At 40.8% G+C, this 14,352-nt stretch overlaps 1 protein-coding gene across 6 annotated transcripts in view; it reads right to left on the bottom strand.

Moving 5' to 3' along the window:
- The window catches only part of APP (amyloid beta precursor protein), a 244,591-nt gene extending 233,051 nt beyond the window's left edge, over nt 1–11,540 (bottom strand). For 3 of the 6 annotated variants that reach the window (XM_019729864.2, XM_019729867.2, XM_019729869.2), the window contains exon 1: nt 10,958–11,192. In XM_019729864.2, coding sequence (XP_019585423.1) covers nt 10,958–11,014 — 57 coding nt within the window. In that variant the 5' untranslated portion in view covers nt 11,015–11,192. Of the gene's footprint in view, nt 1–10,957 lie in introns of all 6 variants that reach the window. The other 3 variants (XM_019729868.2, XM_019729863.2, XM_019729865.2) reach the window with 3 other exon arrangements.
- Between the last annotated feature and the right edge of the window lie 2,812 nt (nt 11,541–14,352).

The raw sequence follows: 14,352 nt of genomic DNA, 5'->3' as shown, positions 1-14,352 counted from the left end.
GACACTGCCATTACTGTCCACAGAGCCAGTAGAATGATCCCTTTTTCCATCATTCTGATTGGAAGCATTTCCCAGGACACAAATCTAAACCATCTTGGGTACAATGAGTAAAGGCTCAGCTCTTGGGTGTTCCTGCCATAAAAATTAAAAAAGCATTCCCCATCTCCTCCTCTATCACTCTCCAAAGAAGTGCTTCATATATACTTAACTAGTAGAAAAGGAGAAGTGGGCAAATCCCAAAAACCTACTCTAATTACTCATGGGGAATTTTTCCTTTGGTTGGTTCAGAACGGTTATCAATCTACCCATTTTCCTCTACATCCCAGAATGCCAGTTGTCACCCAATATCTTAACCTCTCCTTTATCCTTCAGAACAGTACCTGGAATGTATTCCTGGTGGCAATATTCCCAGCAAATACCCCACATGTACCAGCCTCCCTTGCAGCTACGTGATATCATCCTGCTAATGAAAATAAGAAGACACTGAGAAGTACTTCTGCAGTCTCTTAAACCTAACTGACTGAACCATTGTCATCAATGGCTAACCCCACTGTAGGAACATTGAAAAGTATCCCATTGCTGGGAAAGTGAAGTTCAAACTCATCCAGGCATCCAAAGCACTTAATCTCCTACAGTCTCCACACCATCTCTCCCACCCACATTCCCATGGATTCCCCTTTTGAATCTCTGTACCTTCACTGTTTTCTGTCAGGAAAGCTCCAGTTAAGCTCTACTCATCCTTGAAAACTAGTTTAAATGCTGCCTGCCTTCTCTATGAAGATTTCGTACATTCTTCCATTGTAGCCTTCGGCACAGTATGCCTAATTATTTCTGCATTTCTTTCTCCCCCTAACAGGCTACAAAATCCTTTAAGGCACAAACTGAGTTACTTCTCTATTTACTCAAAGCCCCACCGACATAGCAAGACTCCTGAAATTGAAATACAGAAGGCATACAGTATGTGTCAATAAAATAAATGAGGTTTTTAAAAATTCAAGGTAAGGGGGAGAAAAATATAGTGAGATAATAAATTAACAATAATAAAAAAAACAAGCAATGGAGTATATAGATGTTGTACTATAAAGTTGTACACCTGAAATTTATGTTATTAACCAATGTTACCCAAATAAATTTAATTAAAAAAAACCATAATTCCAAATCAGTGTCAATACCACAGAAGTCAATCATAAATGCCCTGAGAAAACTTGAAATAAAAGCAGAACCGAGGAACACATAATTCAAATACCCAATTAAACATCCTTCATTAACCTTTCCCCTTATCTGCTAATAGAAGAACTGATCTCTGGGCTTGGGTTTATGTTATGTTGTGTGCCACTCAGATGAATGAGCAAACAAGCAATGGGGTCATGTGTCAAACTTTTAAATAAGTACAAATAATGTAATAAAATTTTAGAAGGCTATTGTAACCAGTATCTTTTTTTCTCCAGAAAATAAAAAACAACAACAACTTACACTAACATTTCTTTTTTTTTCCTCATCTCTTTATTGGCTATTTGTGAAATTAGTAAATACAACTAAAAACACATACACACACAAGAAATACTCCCAACAAACTGAATACTTCCCACCTGTGCCCTTACAATAGAGAAAATTTGCAATGGTGCAAATTTGACCTTTGCATCCAAACCCCCCAAAGTGAAGTGAAATATTCAAATGGCAAAGGCAGTCAAGGAAAAGAATTGCCTGGAAACAAGATAGGTCTGCATCCTATCTTGTTGATTAAGGATGCTCTCCCTGCAACAAACTTCATTATCTGTCCTGGATCTCTCTGAATGGCCATGCTGACAAATTACTCTGTCCCCAGTTCCTGGGACTTGGGCTGTCTTAAGGACACTCCCTCTAGCAGCCTTTGCTTCTACTTTGTTCCAGCCATCCAGTCACATGACTAGCCTCAGAGGATTTCCTCCTCGCATACTTCACTGAACAAGTATGCAGTGATCCCAAAACTGCAATTTTGTCACAAATGTACTCTTGAAAGCAGATCCCTTCACGATTGCTCAAACTAACAGCGATATTGTAAATTGCCTTTACAGTCAAACATCCTATCAGTTAGCCAAGAACCTCCCCAACACAAAACAACTCGATGATTTTAAAAACTGACTTCTTTTTATTGGATTTAAATTTTCTGGATTCTATGGTATAAGAGGATTTAACAACAGAAAACATTAAAAAGGAGCCTGAGAAAACACTAGCTTTTCAATGCCTATCAAGTTAATAGCATATAGTGGCACTGGCTTCAAACCTTTGAACTTGAAAAGTACAATTTTTCTAGAGAACAGAAGTAACAGAATTTAATTATTTTCTTAGAGGGCCAATTTTGATCCTGGTTCATGCTAAAGTAAATAGTAAACATTGGCGTAAAAAGGCAAAAAAAGCAGCAAACTGAAAAATGATGATAATGAAATTTTCATTTTGATAGCCATTCAATTTAAGTCCAATACACAATGTTTCTTTCTAAACTCCACTATCTTATTCAAACAAAATCATTTCGAGGCACCCTCAATTGAAAGTGTCTCAAACAATCAGAGGATTGATGAACTATTTCAAGGAGGCATTTCTGAAATAAACAGCTGCAAATGACTGATCATTATTAAATTATTGACAGCATTTATAAAATCTCACAATAAAATGTTGTAGGAAAGGCTGAAAAAAATTAATCATATTTAAAAGGCATTAATTTTCTCTCTAGGCTTGGAGTTGGAAGTCATTCATAATCTGTAAAGAGAAGTTTACTCAACTGTCAAGAATCAAACACATAATTCTTTATCAATATAAAATTTCTAGCATAGTCACCAAAAATATTTATCAACTATGTTGTAAATGTAAGGCATTGTGGTAATACAATAAATTATAGGAAACAGCTTGTGATCAATATTAACTTCTCTCCCTCACCAATTTTGTTTTTACTATTTAACCATTCCATAGACCCCTGTCTCAGTTATGCTTTTATATCACAGTGAATATAGGGTTCTCTCCTCCAGATATCTAAGTTCACATTTGGGAAGTGACCAAATCAGGGGAACTACCACATAAAATATCACACCCACAACAAATTTGCACATAGCATACCCCTTACCCAACTTAATATTTTCCAAGTCCCCCCTTCCTTCCTATTCATTCTGTCTGCCCCTCACTATATATTGTAAGCTCCCACGAGGGCAGGGAACCTCAGAAATATTTGTTAAATGAAGGAGTAAACTTCTTTTCTGGGTGTGCCCATAAAAATCTAGGTTTCTCTGTGTATGAAAGTAAGCTAGTAACTTTTCTATAGAAATTTGATTTTAATTTTAAATTGCTAAATAATTTAATATGTAAGTTACCTGTGAATAAATTATTCTTAGAATGATTAATCTGCATATTTGCAAGTTTTTATGAGTTTCTTAAGACCTCATCACTTACATCTTCAAACCAATATATGTACTGCAATGACAGAACTATTTGTTTTAAACAAACCATAATAAGCAATTAAGAGAATCAGTATTGAGAATATTTGTTTTCAAATACCACTTTTCACATGATAGGTTTTAATGTTAGTCTCTGAAGAGTTAAGCTAATTTTTTTAAAAATTACCTCATTTTAAAGGCTCAATCTTCAAAGTAAATGCAGATTTTTTTGAAAGATGAAAAAAGTCAATAAATATGGTTAAGAAATAGTGCATACCTATCTTTATCATGTGTGCCTATTAATTCCATTACACAATAACTGAGTGGTGTTATTTATAAAAACAATAATTATGCTTTTGAAAATTCATTCAATAGTAAGAGCAGATATAGACAGTCCTTTTTTGGACTGATCAAGCCTGAATAGACAATACTATTTTATTTTTGATTAGAAACAAAGAATTATGTTGCCTCATTAATTTTACTGTAATCAAGCATGTGCAGACATGGAAAAACTGAACAAATGAGTTTGTGGTAACTGGGGGGGCGGGGAAGAGGTCAAGTCTAAAGCACACAAATCTAGCTCAAGGGTGGGATTAAACCTATTATTATTTTTCTTCTGGTAAAATGTCTCCACAGGGTCAAACTATATTACAGTCATTAAAGCTTTGAAATTTAACAAAGCAACAAGAGTAATAATGCATTTCTTCACTTAACACAAATGACTTTTCCTGATATAGCAGATCACTTATTCTCGTAAGTATCCTTTAAGGCTGAAAAATAATGTGTTAATCTCTAAGGATGCCTTACATTCTTCAATGAAGATAGTATGAGTGTTTCTATGGAAGTGAATTGAGTGTACAGGACAAATTATTAGATTCCCTAAGAAAGAGAATCAGGCAAAGAACAAATTCATATCAACAAACTAAATCACCAAAACAAAAAAACCCAAAACTTTTCTTGCTCAATTGAATTTCTCAGCTAAAAATCATCTCAAGTTGGGAAGAAAAAAATAAAAAGAGACCATCTGGAGATTAACAGATACAAACACTGTTTGGGACCCATCACTAACAAGACCTTCAGAATTCCAGAATTTGTTCATCTATAAAACAAGCTGTTTTTCCCCTTTATCTTGTATTCCTTGCCTCTGCTCATTGACCCTTATACATGCAGTTGTTATACCATGTCATTCGTTCTCACTGTATCTACTCTGATCAAAATGCTTATTCCAAACATGGCCAAAATACTAATTACATCCTCCCACTTGAACCCTGTTTTTTTGATTCAGCAGGACAGGGATAAATACATAAACTGGTTTAACAAAAGCCCACATAGATTCCTTGGGACTTTGCTTATTGATTCTTCAATGTGTCACATACTTCAACCACAGTAGCACCAATTTTGTGTGCTCTCAAATATCCTTAGCCTAATTTTGAAATTGAAATGGAAAAAGCTCTTCTTTTATAATGAGAAAAATATGCTGATTTTTAAAAGTAGGCTTTTAATTAAGCAGTAGATCACTACCAAGTTTTAAAGATGTGATAGCCATCATCTATCTGACTGGTAGTATCATTCATTTTATTTTGGAAACAGATTTCTTACACAAATGCTGCATTCTCAAGCAGTCTGCTTTTTGGTTTCCTCGTACTCTGATGAAGATCATTTCAAGCTTCCATTTGAAGACCAAACATCCTTTTGCTGGCATTTGAAATCTTCCATTTCTGCCCAGATTGGCAAAACTTGTTTATTCATTTTTCTAGAAAAGGTTTTGCTGAAAACTGAACCAAGCTTGTTCACAGCTCCTTGCACATAGCTGACAGTGAACTAATAGCTGAGTTAATCATCGAGCCAGCAAATAAACTAGCTCAATATTAGACATTGTGGCAAGCTGCCAGTATGCACACATTTAAAACAGATCTTTCTCATTTGCGTAAAAAAACTGCTTATGCTTTTTACACATTTCTGTGCTGTTTAAATTTTTCAATAAGGACAAATTACTTTGTTTTACAAAAAGCCAATTTGAAATAGAAAAATATATTTAATAAATAAAATTTTATAACATATTCTAAAAAATTACATCTTTGGTATGTCATTGTAAAATTTATACCAAATTCATTTGTTCTTATAAAGAACAAACTGCTAATTTCCTGTAATAGTCTTAGCTAGTCAAGTGAAAAATCATAGATTTTTAACTTTCAACTATGTGTGAGACTTAAATACATTCATTTTACATCATAATCACCATATATAGTGTAGTAACTAATACACAGTGCTTACAAGGTGCCACTGTGTTACGTATATGTACTATTTCCAGCATTTTACATATTCATATATTAACTCAATTGTCCTTAACAACCAGAAACATTGTCCCCATTTTACGTAAGAAAAAACTGAGGCACAGAGGTAGCCCACAGTCAACAGCTTAAAAGGGTCAGAGCCAAGATTTAAGCCCAGGCAATCTTGGCCTAGTTCAGGTTCTTGATCAGGGTGGGATGCTATCTTCCCTGAACATGTGAGAAATTCACATCAGCTGGTAGTGAAATCAACATAACAAATGTGGGAACAATTCCACCACTTTCCACAGAGCTGAGCTTCTAAAAATACCTCTCATCTTCCCCATTTCAACCACTGCCTTCTTTCATAAAATACTATAATCCTAGCAAAGTTCAAGCTAAATCTGTACAGCATGTTTTTTCAAAATGTAGCCACACAAACTAAATTTAAATAAAATGGCCTCATAGCTCCCTATTGCAAGATTTCACACATATGAACCTGAGTCCTCTGTAGCCACCTCACTTCAAAGAGTTAGCAAACTAATTTAACAAGCATCACTTTTTCATTGAACTATAATTGATGAATGTGCCCAGGCTTTTTTTTATTTTTTTTAAATGAATTACTTTATTCCTAGAGCAGTCATTCTAATCCAGTTTTTGGTGGATTTCTACTTCTTAAAAGATACAAGTAAAGCCTAACTATTAACAAGGATTAATCTGAAGAGGAAAATTCACCAGATTTTTTTCCCCAAAGAAAAACATTAGTGTCCTCACCGAAACGGTTATTTCTTAAGCTATCAACATTAAACTGAAGAAACAGTTACATAACATTTCCCTCTTCATTATGGTTTTCATTTGCAAGTCAGTTTGAGGGTTTAGGTACTGTTTGCTTTTTATTTTTGTAACAAAAAAATTAAATAGACATTGAATTGCTTTCATTTGCTATTTATTCAGGGGTCATGCCTATTGCTTCACCTTAGCTTCCTCTACCTGGCACCCCTCGGGCTTCCTCCAGCCACTCAGGAGGGTGTATCTGTATATTAGCTGTGACACACAGGGTGACAGCATGACAGCATGACATCACTTCCAAGGGTTTGCATAAGATGGTCTTTAGCATCAACCCACACGCCATACATTTGTATGTGGGATCCCACTAGGAGAACACTTCATGGTGGAGTCCAACACAGAGTGGTAGAAAACTACCAGCAAAAAACAAAGAAACAAAAAAACCAAATGAAAGTTTATTTTCCCCATTCGCCTCGTTGCTGCCCAGTGAACCACTTTTGTCATCATGTCCTCCCTCAATCATGGTCTTATGGAAGATACAGAGCTCTCAGATCCTGCTTTCATTTTAGCACCTTCCCTTCGGCCCCTCAACTCCTCATTCCGAATTCCCTACTCCTCTCCAGAATGTACCCTGCACCTTTCCTTTCCACCTCAGCATCTGTTCATGAACATACGTTTATAAGGATTTCTTTATGGTCTGTCTTCCCACTAGACTGGAAGCTTCATGAAGGAAAAGTCTTTGTTCACCACAATATCTTCAGAGCTGCTGGACAGAGGTTGGCCCAAAGAGAGGATCAATAAAAATGTCCCTAATGAGTAGATGCAGAGATTAATGAAATCAAATCCCACACTTGCTCATCTTTCATTGATTAAGAACCTCATCTGCACCTGGCTCTAAACCAGGGAATGGAAAGATGAAGACCATGCCCACTCCCTCAGGCGAGTGAAAGAGAGTATGTCTGGGAGGAAAAAGGTGGAAAAAGGCGTGTAAACAAATACTATAAAATGACTTACAAACCTGGCTGAAAATGAACTACCAGGAAAATTTCCAGGATTATCTCATCTTATTGTTCCTTTATTCCTTAAATATAGATGTTTACACAGTTAGCTTCAACTCAGAATTCCACTTAATCTGTATTTTCCTCTTGGTACTTAACACTTTCTATTTTCTTCTTTAATCATGTGCCAGTGTTATTTACTCTGCAAACTTCCTGGGAGCTGGAGAGTGAGGGTGGAAAGCAATGAGGTGTATAGGAACTAAAACTTACATCCTGGAGCTTTACATGTAAAGTACATTTATAAGGTTTATCTTTGTATTCGTAATTGACATAACAAGGCAGAGATCAAAGAAATATATTAACGATAGATGCTCTATAAGTCTCTTAAGGTAATACATTTCCCCATCTAGATCAAATTTGCAGAAACAATGCGAATTTCTACTGAATCTGATTATGCTTCCTAAGTGATAGTTCAGTGGTCACATAAAAGCATAAAAGGCACATAATAGATATGTTTATTTCTAGAATGACTGCCAACCTTATCTTCATACAAATATCCGTATAGAAGTCTCTAGTAAGCCATAAACAGTAACATAACATAGGGATCCGCTGGCAACAGGGAGAAAGTCTTATGAACCTGTTTTCTTTCAAACCGGTATTCAATAGATCACGTTATTTATTTTTCATTTTTTTCAATCAGACATTCCTAAATTAACTTTGTGATCTATTTAGTTGCGTGTTCCTTTTCATTTTCTTAATCAGAACCACAGATCTTTATTTTCTCTGGAGTTGTTCTCTGTAGTAGTACGTAATAGCATCGTAAGTACCATCAGGCGCCTCTGCTGGTTCGGGTGACAAGAGAGAAGCTTGTGTGCCCTGCTGGTTATCATGGCTTCCCATTGATTAGCAAGAAACTCCTTAGAGATCACCATCAAATCTGAGCTTCACTATTCTGTGTGCAGGTGTCTGCCTTTAGGGCAGTACCAGTCAGTATGGGTACCATTCTACAACCTGTGAATTAGCACCACTGTCTAAGCAGATAATTGTGATTAGGTTAAACCCCCAATATAGAAAAATTAAACTTAAGAGGAATCAGGTTTAAATAAATAAATGGCAGGGCTTTTTAAACTCATACTCTATCAGGACACCAAGCAAAATCATCAACCCAGGTAATAAGGCTTCCCTCCCCCCAAAAGCTGAGGCCCCATTATCACTGCCATATTCGTTTCTTTTTTAGAGTCTGCTTTTAAAGCAGACCTATTTTCTAAACCTGACAAAAGACAGTTAACTCATGATTACATCTTTCCAGTGAACAGATACAGCTGGATAAATCCCCCTCAAACCTCATTAAAGTGAATTACCCACTATTCCACCAGCGCATTACAAAATGGACTAATGTAAATCTCACCTCCGCCCTTTGAAAATGTCCAAAAGGATGGCAGAAAGAGTAAAGCAATGCACTCAAAAGGCCAAAAAATAATCTGAATATATGCCTACACGTCGCCTTTTTATACAGAAAAAAATAATTGCTCAAAAAAGTTAAATATTAACGTTTTGACAAAAGCTTCAAATATAAATGTTATGATGATTTTAATTACTTAATTTGTGTTTTAATGTGTAATTAGGAAGACAAATAATTGTAGGTGTAAATTTAAGTCATCAGAGAAATGAGAGTTCCCTTAACTAATGCATTTTTTTAAATGTGGAAAGCCTTCTTCAAACTCTTAAAAACAATTTCTCTTAACTAGCTTAGCCCTAAGGTGATTCCCCAGCCAAGTGCAGGTAAAAAAAAAGAAGAAAAAAAAAAAGCAGAAGGGAAGAAAGTTCAATGACCTTGTAAATTAGCGAACAAAAAACTGTAATGGTGTGATAGTCTGTATAGCCTCAGTGGAATTACAGGAAAACACTTGTCCGGAAATTGCTTTTTTGAAAAACTACCATGAGGTAGGGGAACAGGAGGGGAAAAAGAATGGGGAGGGGAGGTTGCAAATGGTAAAATAGCGGACGGGAACCCACCGATGCAAAATACAACCTCCTCTGTCCCGACAGTCACGCAGACTTCTACGCATCTTTAGATTAAAAAAAAAAATAGTCATTATGCACAGGTGTTAGCTCCATGTTCGAGAGTTGAATGGGGAAGACTTGTTATACACCTAGTGGTGGGTGGATTTCACCAGGCTGCAGCCTCCATACAGCTTTTCTTTGCTGCACTGCAGAGGCGCCATCTTCTCCGTCTTAATCTTCACTCAATTCAATCCTTTTATCTGCACCCTTAAAAAAAAGACTCTGAGGACCCTCCTCAACAGCCCGCGTCCCCAGTGGAAGGCTAAATCAGAGTGCCCAGCGCTGCCAGTGAGGAGGCCGCGCCTCAATCAGACAAACGCCTCCTTTGATGCACAGGAAGGGAGAGCTCGTGCCTCCCCACCACCCGCCACTGCCCTTTCCATTGCACATCCCGCTCTCCGCGTATTTCTCGCCAAGGACTTCACACCCCAACACAGAATTAGCAAGCGTCGGAGGTGAAAGGGGTGGAAAGCAGAGGAGCCCCGAGGCTCCTCCAGAGCGGCCCCAGCGGGGCGCCAGCCGCCCCCTCCCCCCGGGACAGACGCACAGCGCCAGGAAGGGAGTCGGGCGGGAGCCTTGGTGGCCCATCGCGTCCCGGGCTGGCAAGGGCGGGGTATCGCGGCTTTTGTTCCCGGAGCCCTTCTTCCTCTCCTGGAGAAGCTGAAGGTGCGAGCGAATGCCTGGGACGTCCAGGGTTGGGGAAGATACGAGGTGGCTGTGGGTCTCCGACCCCTCCCATCTCTCGAACTTACACAAAAGGGAGTCGCAGAAACATACAAAGTTTGCGTGCGGAAGGTGGTGCGCGACCCTCATAGGGGTCGCACTCAGAAGGCCGCCGCGAGCAGCCGGGAAGAGGAAGGCGGAGGAGATCTGGCAGGGAAGTGCTGGTGGGGTTGCGAAGGGAAGGTGAAATGCAGCGGAAAAGGCAAAGGGAAGCGGGGGATGGGGGCAGTTTGCCGAGTTACCCGACTCCTCTTCCCCAGGGCCCGAGAGAAAGGGAAAGGTAGCGATTAAGATTCGGGGACAGGATCCAGGGACGCTGCGTCTTCGTTTTCCCCACGTGCTCCCTCCACCTCCCCCCATCTGGAGGTCTTTCGCCTCCCCAGGTTCTCAGCCCCCGGCCGAGAGGCACGGACTAAGTCAGGGTCTGAGCTCAGGATCGCCTCCTCGCCTACTCGTCCCTGACTGTCGCTGACCCCGGCGCCCGACACCTCGGCAGCTCCCTCTCCGAGGGCCGGAGCGCGCGTCCCCAGGGCAGGGCAGGGCCGGAGGCGCTGATGCGCAGGGCGCCCGCAAGCGGGGGCGTTGGGTGCGGAGAGGAGAGGATTCCCCTCCATTGCCCCCGGCTTCTCTAGATTAGGTGGAAGACTTGGTAACCGGGTCGGCTCCCCACCTGCCCTCCCACCCCCCACCCATTTCGAAGCGCGGCACCCACCTCCAGCGCCCGAGCCGTCCAGGCGGCCAGTAGGACCAGAGCCAAACCGGACAGCATCGCGACCCTGCGCGGGGCACCGAATGCGCTGCTGTGCGAGTGGAATCCGCCGCGCCCTTGCACTGCCGGTGCCACCGTCGCCGTCTCTGGTGGTCGCCGCGATCGCGCTGCTCCGGGTGGTAGCTCTCACCGCTGCCGAAGAAACTGACCGAGCAGAAGCGCGGCGGCGGGGCTCAGAGCCCGGCAAGTCAGCTGATCCGGCCCACCCCGCTTGGCACCCGAGAGAGACCCCTAGCGGAGCCGCCGGGGAGCTGCGCGCGCTCCCCGGCCGTCTGGGGCCCGCGCCCCGGCGCCCACAGGTGCAGCGCCTCTAGCTCCCCCAGAATCCCGCACGCCTCCCAGGCAGCCAGCCAGCTGGGTCCGGGGAACAGTAGGAGGGAGAGTCTGGGGCCAGGAGAGGGATGGTGCAGGAGCGGGGAAAGGTGAGTCATAGGACGATTGGGCTTCAGAAAAGTCGGGAGCACAACCTGCCTGTTCCCGTGAGCTTGACTCATCCAACCCCGCAGGCCTCCCAGGGATGTTGTATAAAGGGCTGCTGCTGGGGTGCGTTTTTAGCTGCATTTCGGTTTTTGTTTGGTTTGGAGAAGTGGGGGAGGTGTTTCTGAAAGAGAAAGGGAACAAGGTTAAACAAAATCGAATTTCTTTGCTTATTGAGAGAGCAAAAGCCTTTTTCCCCAGTCAAAAGCAGCTAGGAGCAACTTGGAATTTCTATCTTTAGAATGAACCAAAAGGAGAAAGGAGCTGGACCTAACGAAGGGGCTGGCGACCCATTTACTTCTCCTTGAAAGAAAGAGGTGTTTTTTGTTGTTGTTTTTTAATTTTTATTTGTTGTGTTATTTTTGTTTTTTGTTTTGGGTTTTTTGTTTGTTTGTTTTAAGAGAAGGGGCTTGTCAGCAGGTTTTTTTTTTTTCTTTAAATCAGGTAGGAATGTAACATCCATTTGAGATGAGAGTAAAAGGAAAGTTAAGAGAGAAAGGGTCTGGAGAGATGATTCTTATTCGACCCCCACAACTAAGAACTTCTCACCTAGAACTTCGTTCTTGTTATTCATTGTGTCTAGAATGATCTAGAACTGTGCTGATGTATCCCCTCCTCATGATCTTAAGGAGCATAGGTCACCAAGCCTCAGGCCACAGTGGGGCTAGTGGGAGGGAAGGAAGGCAGGGACTCTAGTCTTGGAGTCATGGCTCAGCCAGTGGGCTGGCGACTTCCTTCCTGAGAAGTCAGCATTTATCCGTCACTTTCCTTAATGCTCTCTTCATCCTCCTGCCTCCCCCCAGGCATCCAGTCCTGTCCCTGGATTACTTTTTCCACTGAGTGTCCTTTGAAAGTCCTCAACAAATAATAACAAAATTTGTTATCATGCAGTATTTCTTTACATGCCTTATGTCATTAATTCCTACAAAAGTCAGTGAGGCCCTTGCTATTATGATTCCCATTTATAAGTCAAGAAGCTGAAGCTAAGGAACGTCTCCCAAATATTACAGCAAGTTAAGCGACATGAATTTGGGACGGCAGGGGAAAGCCTAAGTGACAGCAAAACCCAATTGCTTCCTATTTACCCACCATCATAATTTCCTGTCTGTCCCAGGTGTGTATGAACATTGAAGGAATCTGAATGCAAAGAGGAGTATGACTACAAGATGGGAAGGGAGCAGGACCAGCTAAACTGTTTACCTGAAAATAAGACCTAGCCGGACAATCAGTTCTAATGCGTCTTTTAGAGCAAAAATTAATATAAGACCCTGTCTTATTTAAGACCCGGTCTTATTGTAAAATAGCAATGGGTCTTATATTAATTTTTGCTCCAAAAGATGCATTAGAACTGATTGTCTGGCTAGGTCTTATTTTCGGGGAAACACAGTATAAATTTTGCAGGGTCCAGTATGAAATGAAAACGATCAGACCCATTTTTCCAAAATTAAGAATTTTAAGTTGGTGACGCAGAATGTTAAACCAACCATGGGGCTCTTCCGAGCACCAGGCCCTGTGTGACTGCATAGGTTACATTCCCATGAAGGCAGTCCTGGGAGGCAAGAAGCAATTTTTAAGAGTAAGAAACTTTTATTGAGCACATAATTCAAAAATACAGAAGTGAGGTTATAATCTATAAAAATGAAAGTACTAAGATTTATCAGTTTCCCTTTCCACTGTTGAAATTCACCACACTCACACATTCCCTAGACAAGATGTTCTCCCGGGGAAGATGATTAGCAGCTGACAATATCAGATTGATGGACAGTCCTGACATTTTCTCCAGTTCCATTACCACTCAGAGATACTGATGGCTTTTGCTTCTCAGCCACTATCTCTGTTCTGCCGTTTAATGCCATTTCCTGCCTAAGGTATCTTCCAGATCCCCTGAGCAGGAAATAAAGGAATACCCCTAGTTAGAACCCTAGCTGGAGAGAGGACCAATGACCATTGGTGGAATCTCCACAACACACCCAGCCTACACTTAAATGCGTCAATTTCTGAGATGTTCACTATCCCTTCGGACAGTGCATTCTGTCTTTGGGTGGTTCTGATTTCTATAAAGTTCTTACCCCATTCACTTTATTTAACCCTTCCACTCAGATGTCCTTCTTGTATCCCTGTGACCAAGCAGAATGTCTTTTCCACACCACTGATCTTCATATATTTGCCAGCAGTTTTCATACTGCTTCTACCTCCAGAGTCCTCTCTTTGCAAATAAACACAGGTGTTTCCTTCAACAGTTGTGCAAATGGCATGGTTTCTGGTTACTTCCATACCCTGGCCATTCTCCACTAAATGTGTTCTGGTTTGTTTCCCTTACTCCATGAGTGCTCTGACCACTGCAGTGTGGAGTACGCTATTTCCCCACCTCACTGTGCAGCCTAATGTGCACCTGATTTTGTGAACTCAGATTGGTTATACTCTGTTGGTTCTCCCAAATCTTTTTTGTGTATAGTGCTGTAAGCCGCATCTCTGTTATCCTATGTTTAGGATGTTATCTGTGCCTCCCAAATATCACCCCAAACAATCTTTTTTTAAAATTAGTTTCAGGTGTACAAAGCAACGTAATAGTTACACATTTAAACCCCTCATAAAGTGATAACCCACCCCCCAAGCTACTACCCCTCTGACATCTTATATAGTTGTTACAGTACCATCGACTATCTTTCCTATGTTGTACTCCATATCCCATGGCTATATGTACCTATATATTTAGAGTTGACATTCAGTATTATTCTATTTCAGCTCTTCTGGTCTATGGCGTTCCTTGCTCTCTCTCTTCTCCTCGTACCCATATAATGCAAACTTTCGTATGCTTGATATTGTCCCAGAGGCCCCTTAAACTCTCCTCAGTTTTTTGT

Source organism: Rhinolophus sinicus, linkage group LG01 (genome assembly GCF_036562045.2).
Source record: "Rhinolophus sinicus isolate RSC01 linkage group LG01, ASM3656204v1, whole genome shotgun sequence".
NCBI classification, from domain to species: domain Eukaryota; kingdom Metazoa; phylum Chordata; class Mammalia; order Chiroptera; family Rhinolophidae; genus Rhinolophus; species Rhinolophus sinicus.
Note: the sequence above shows the minus strand (reverse complement) of the source record. Positions and strands in the feature narration are given on the sequence as shown.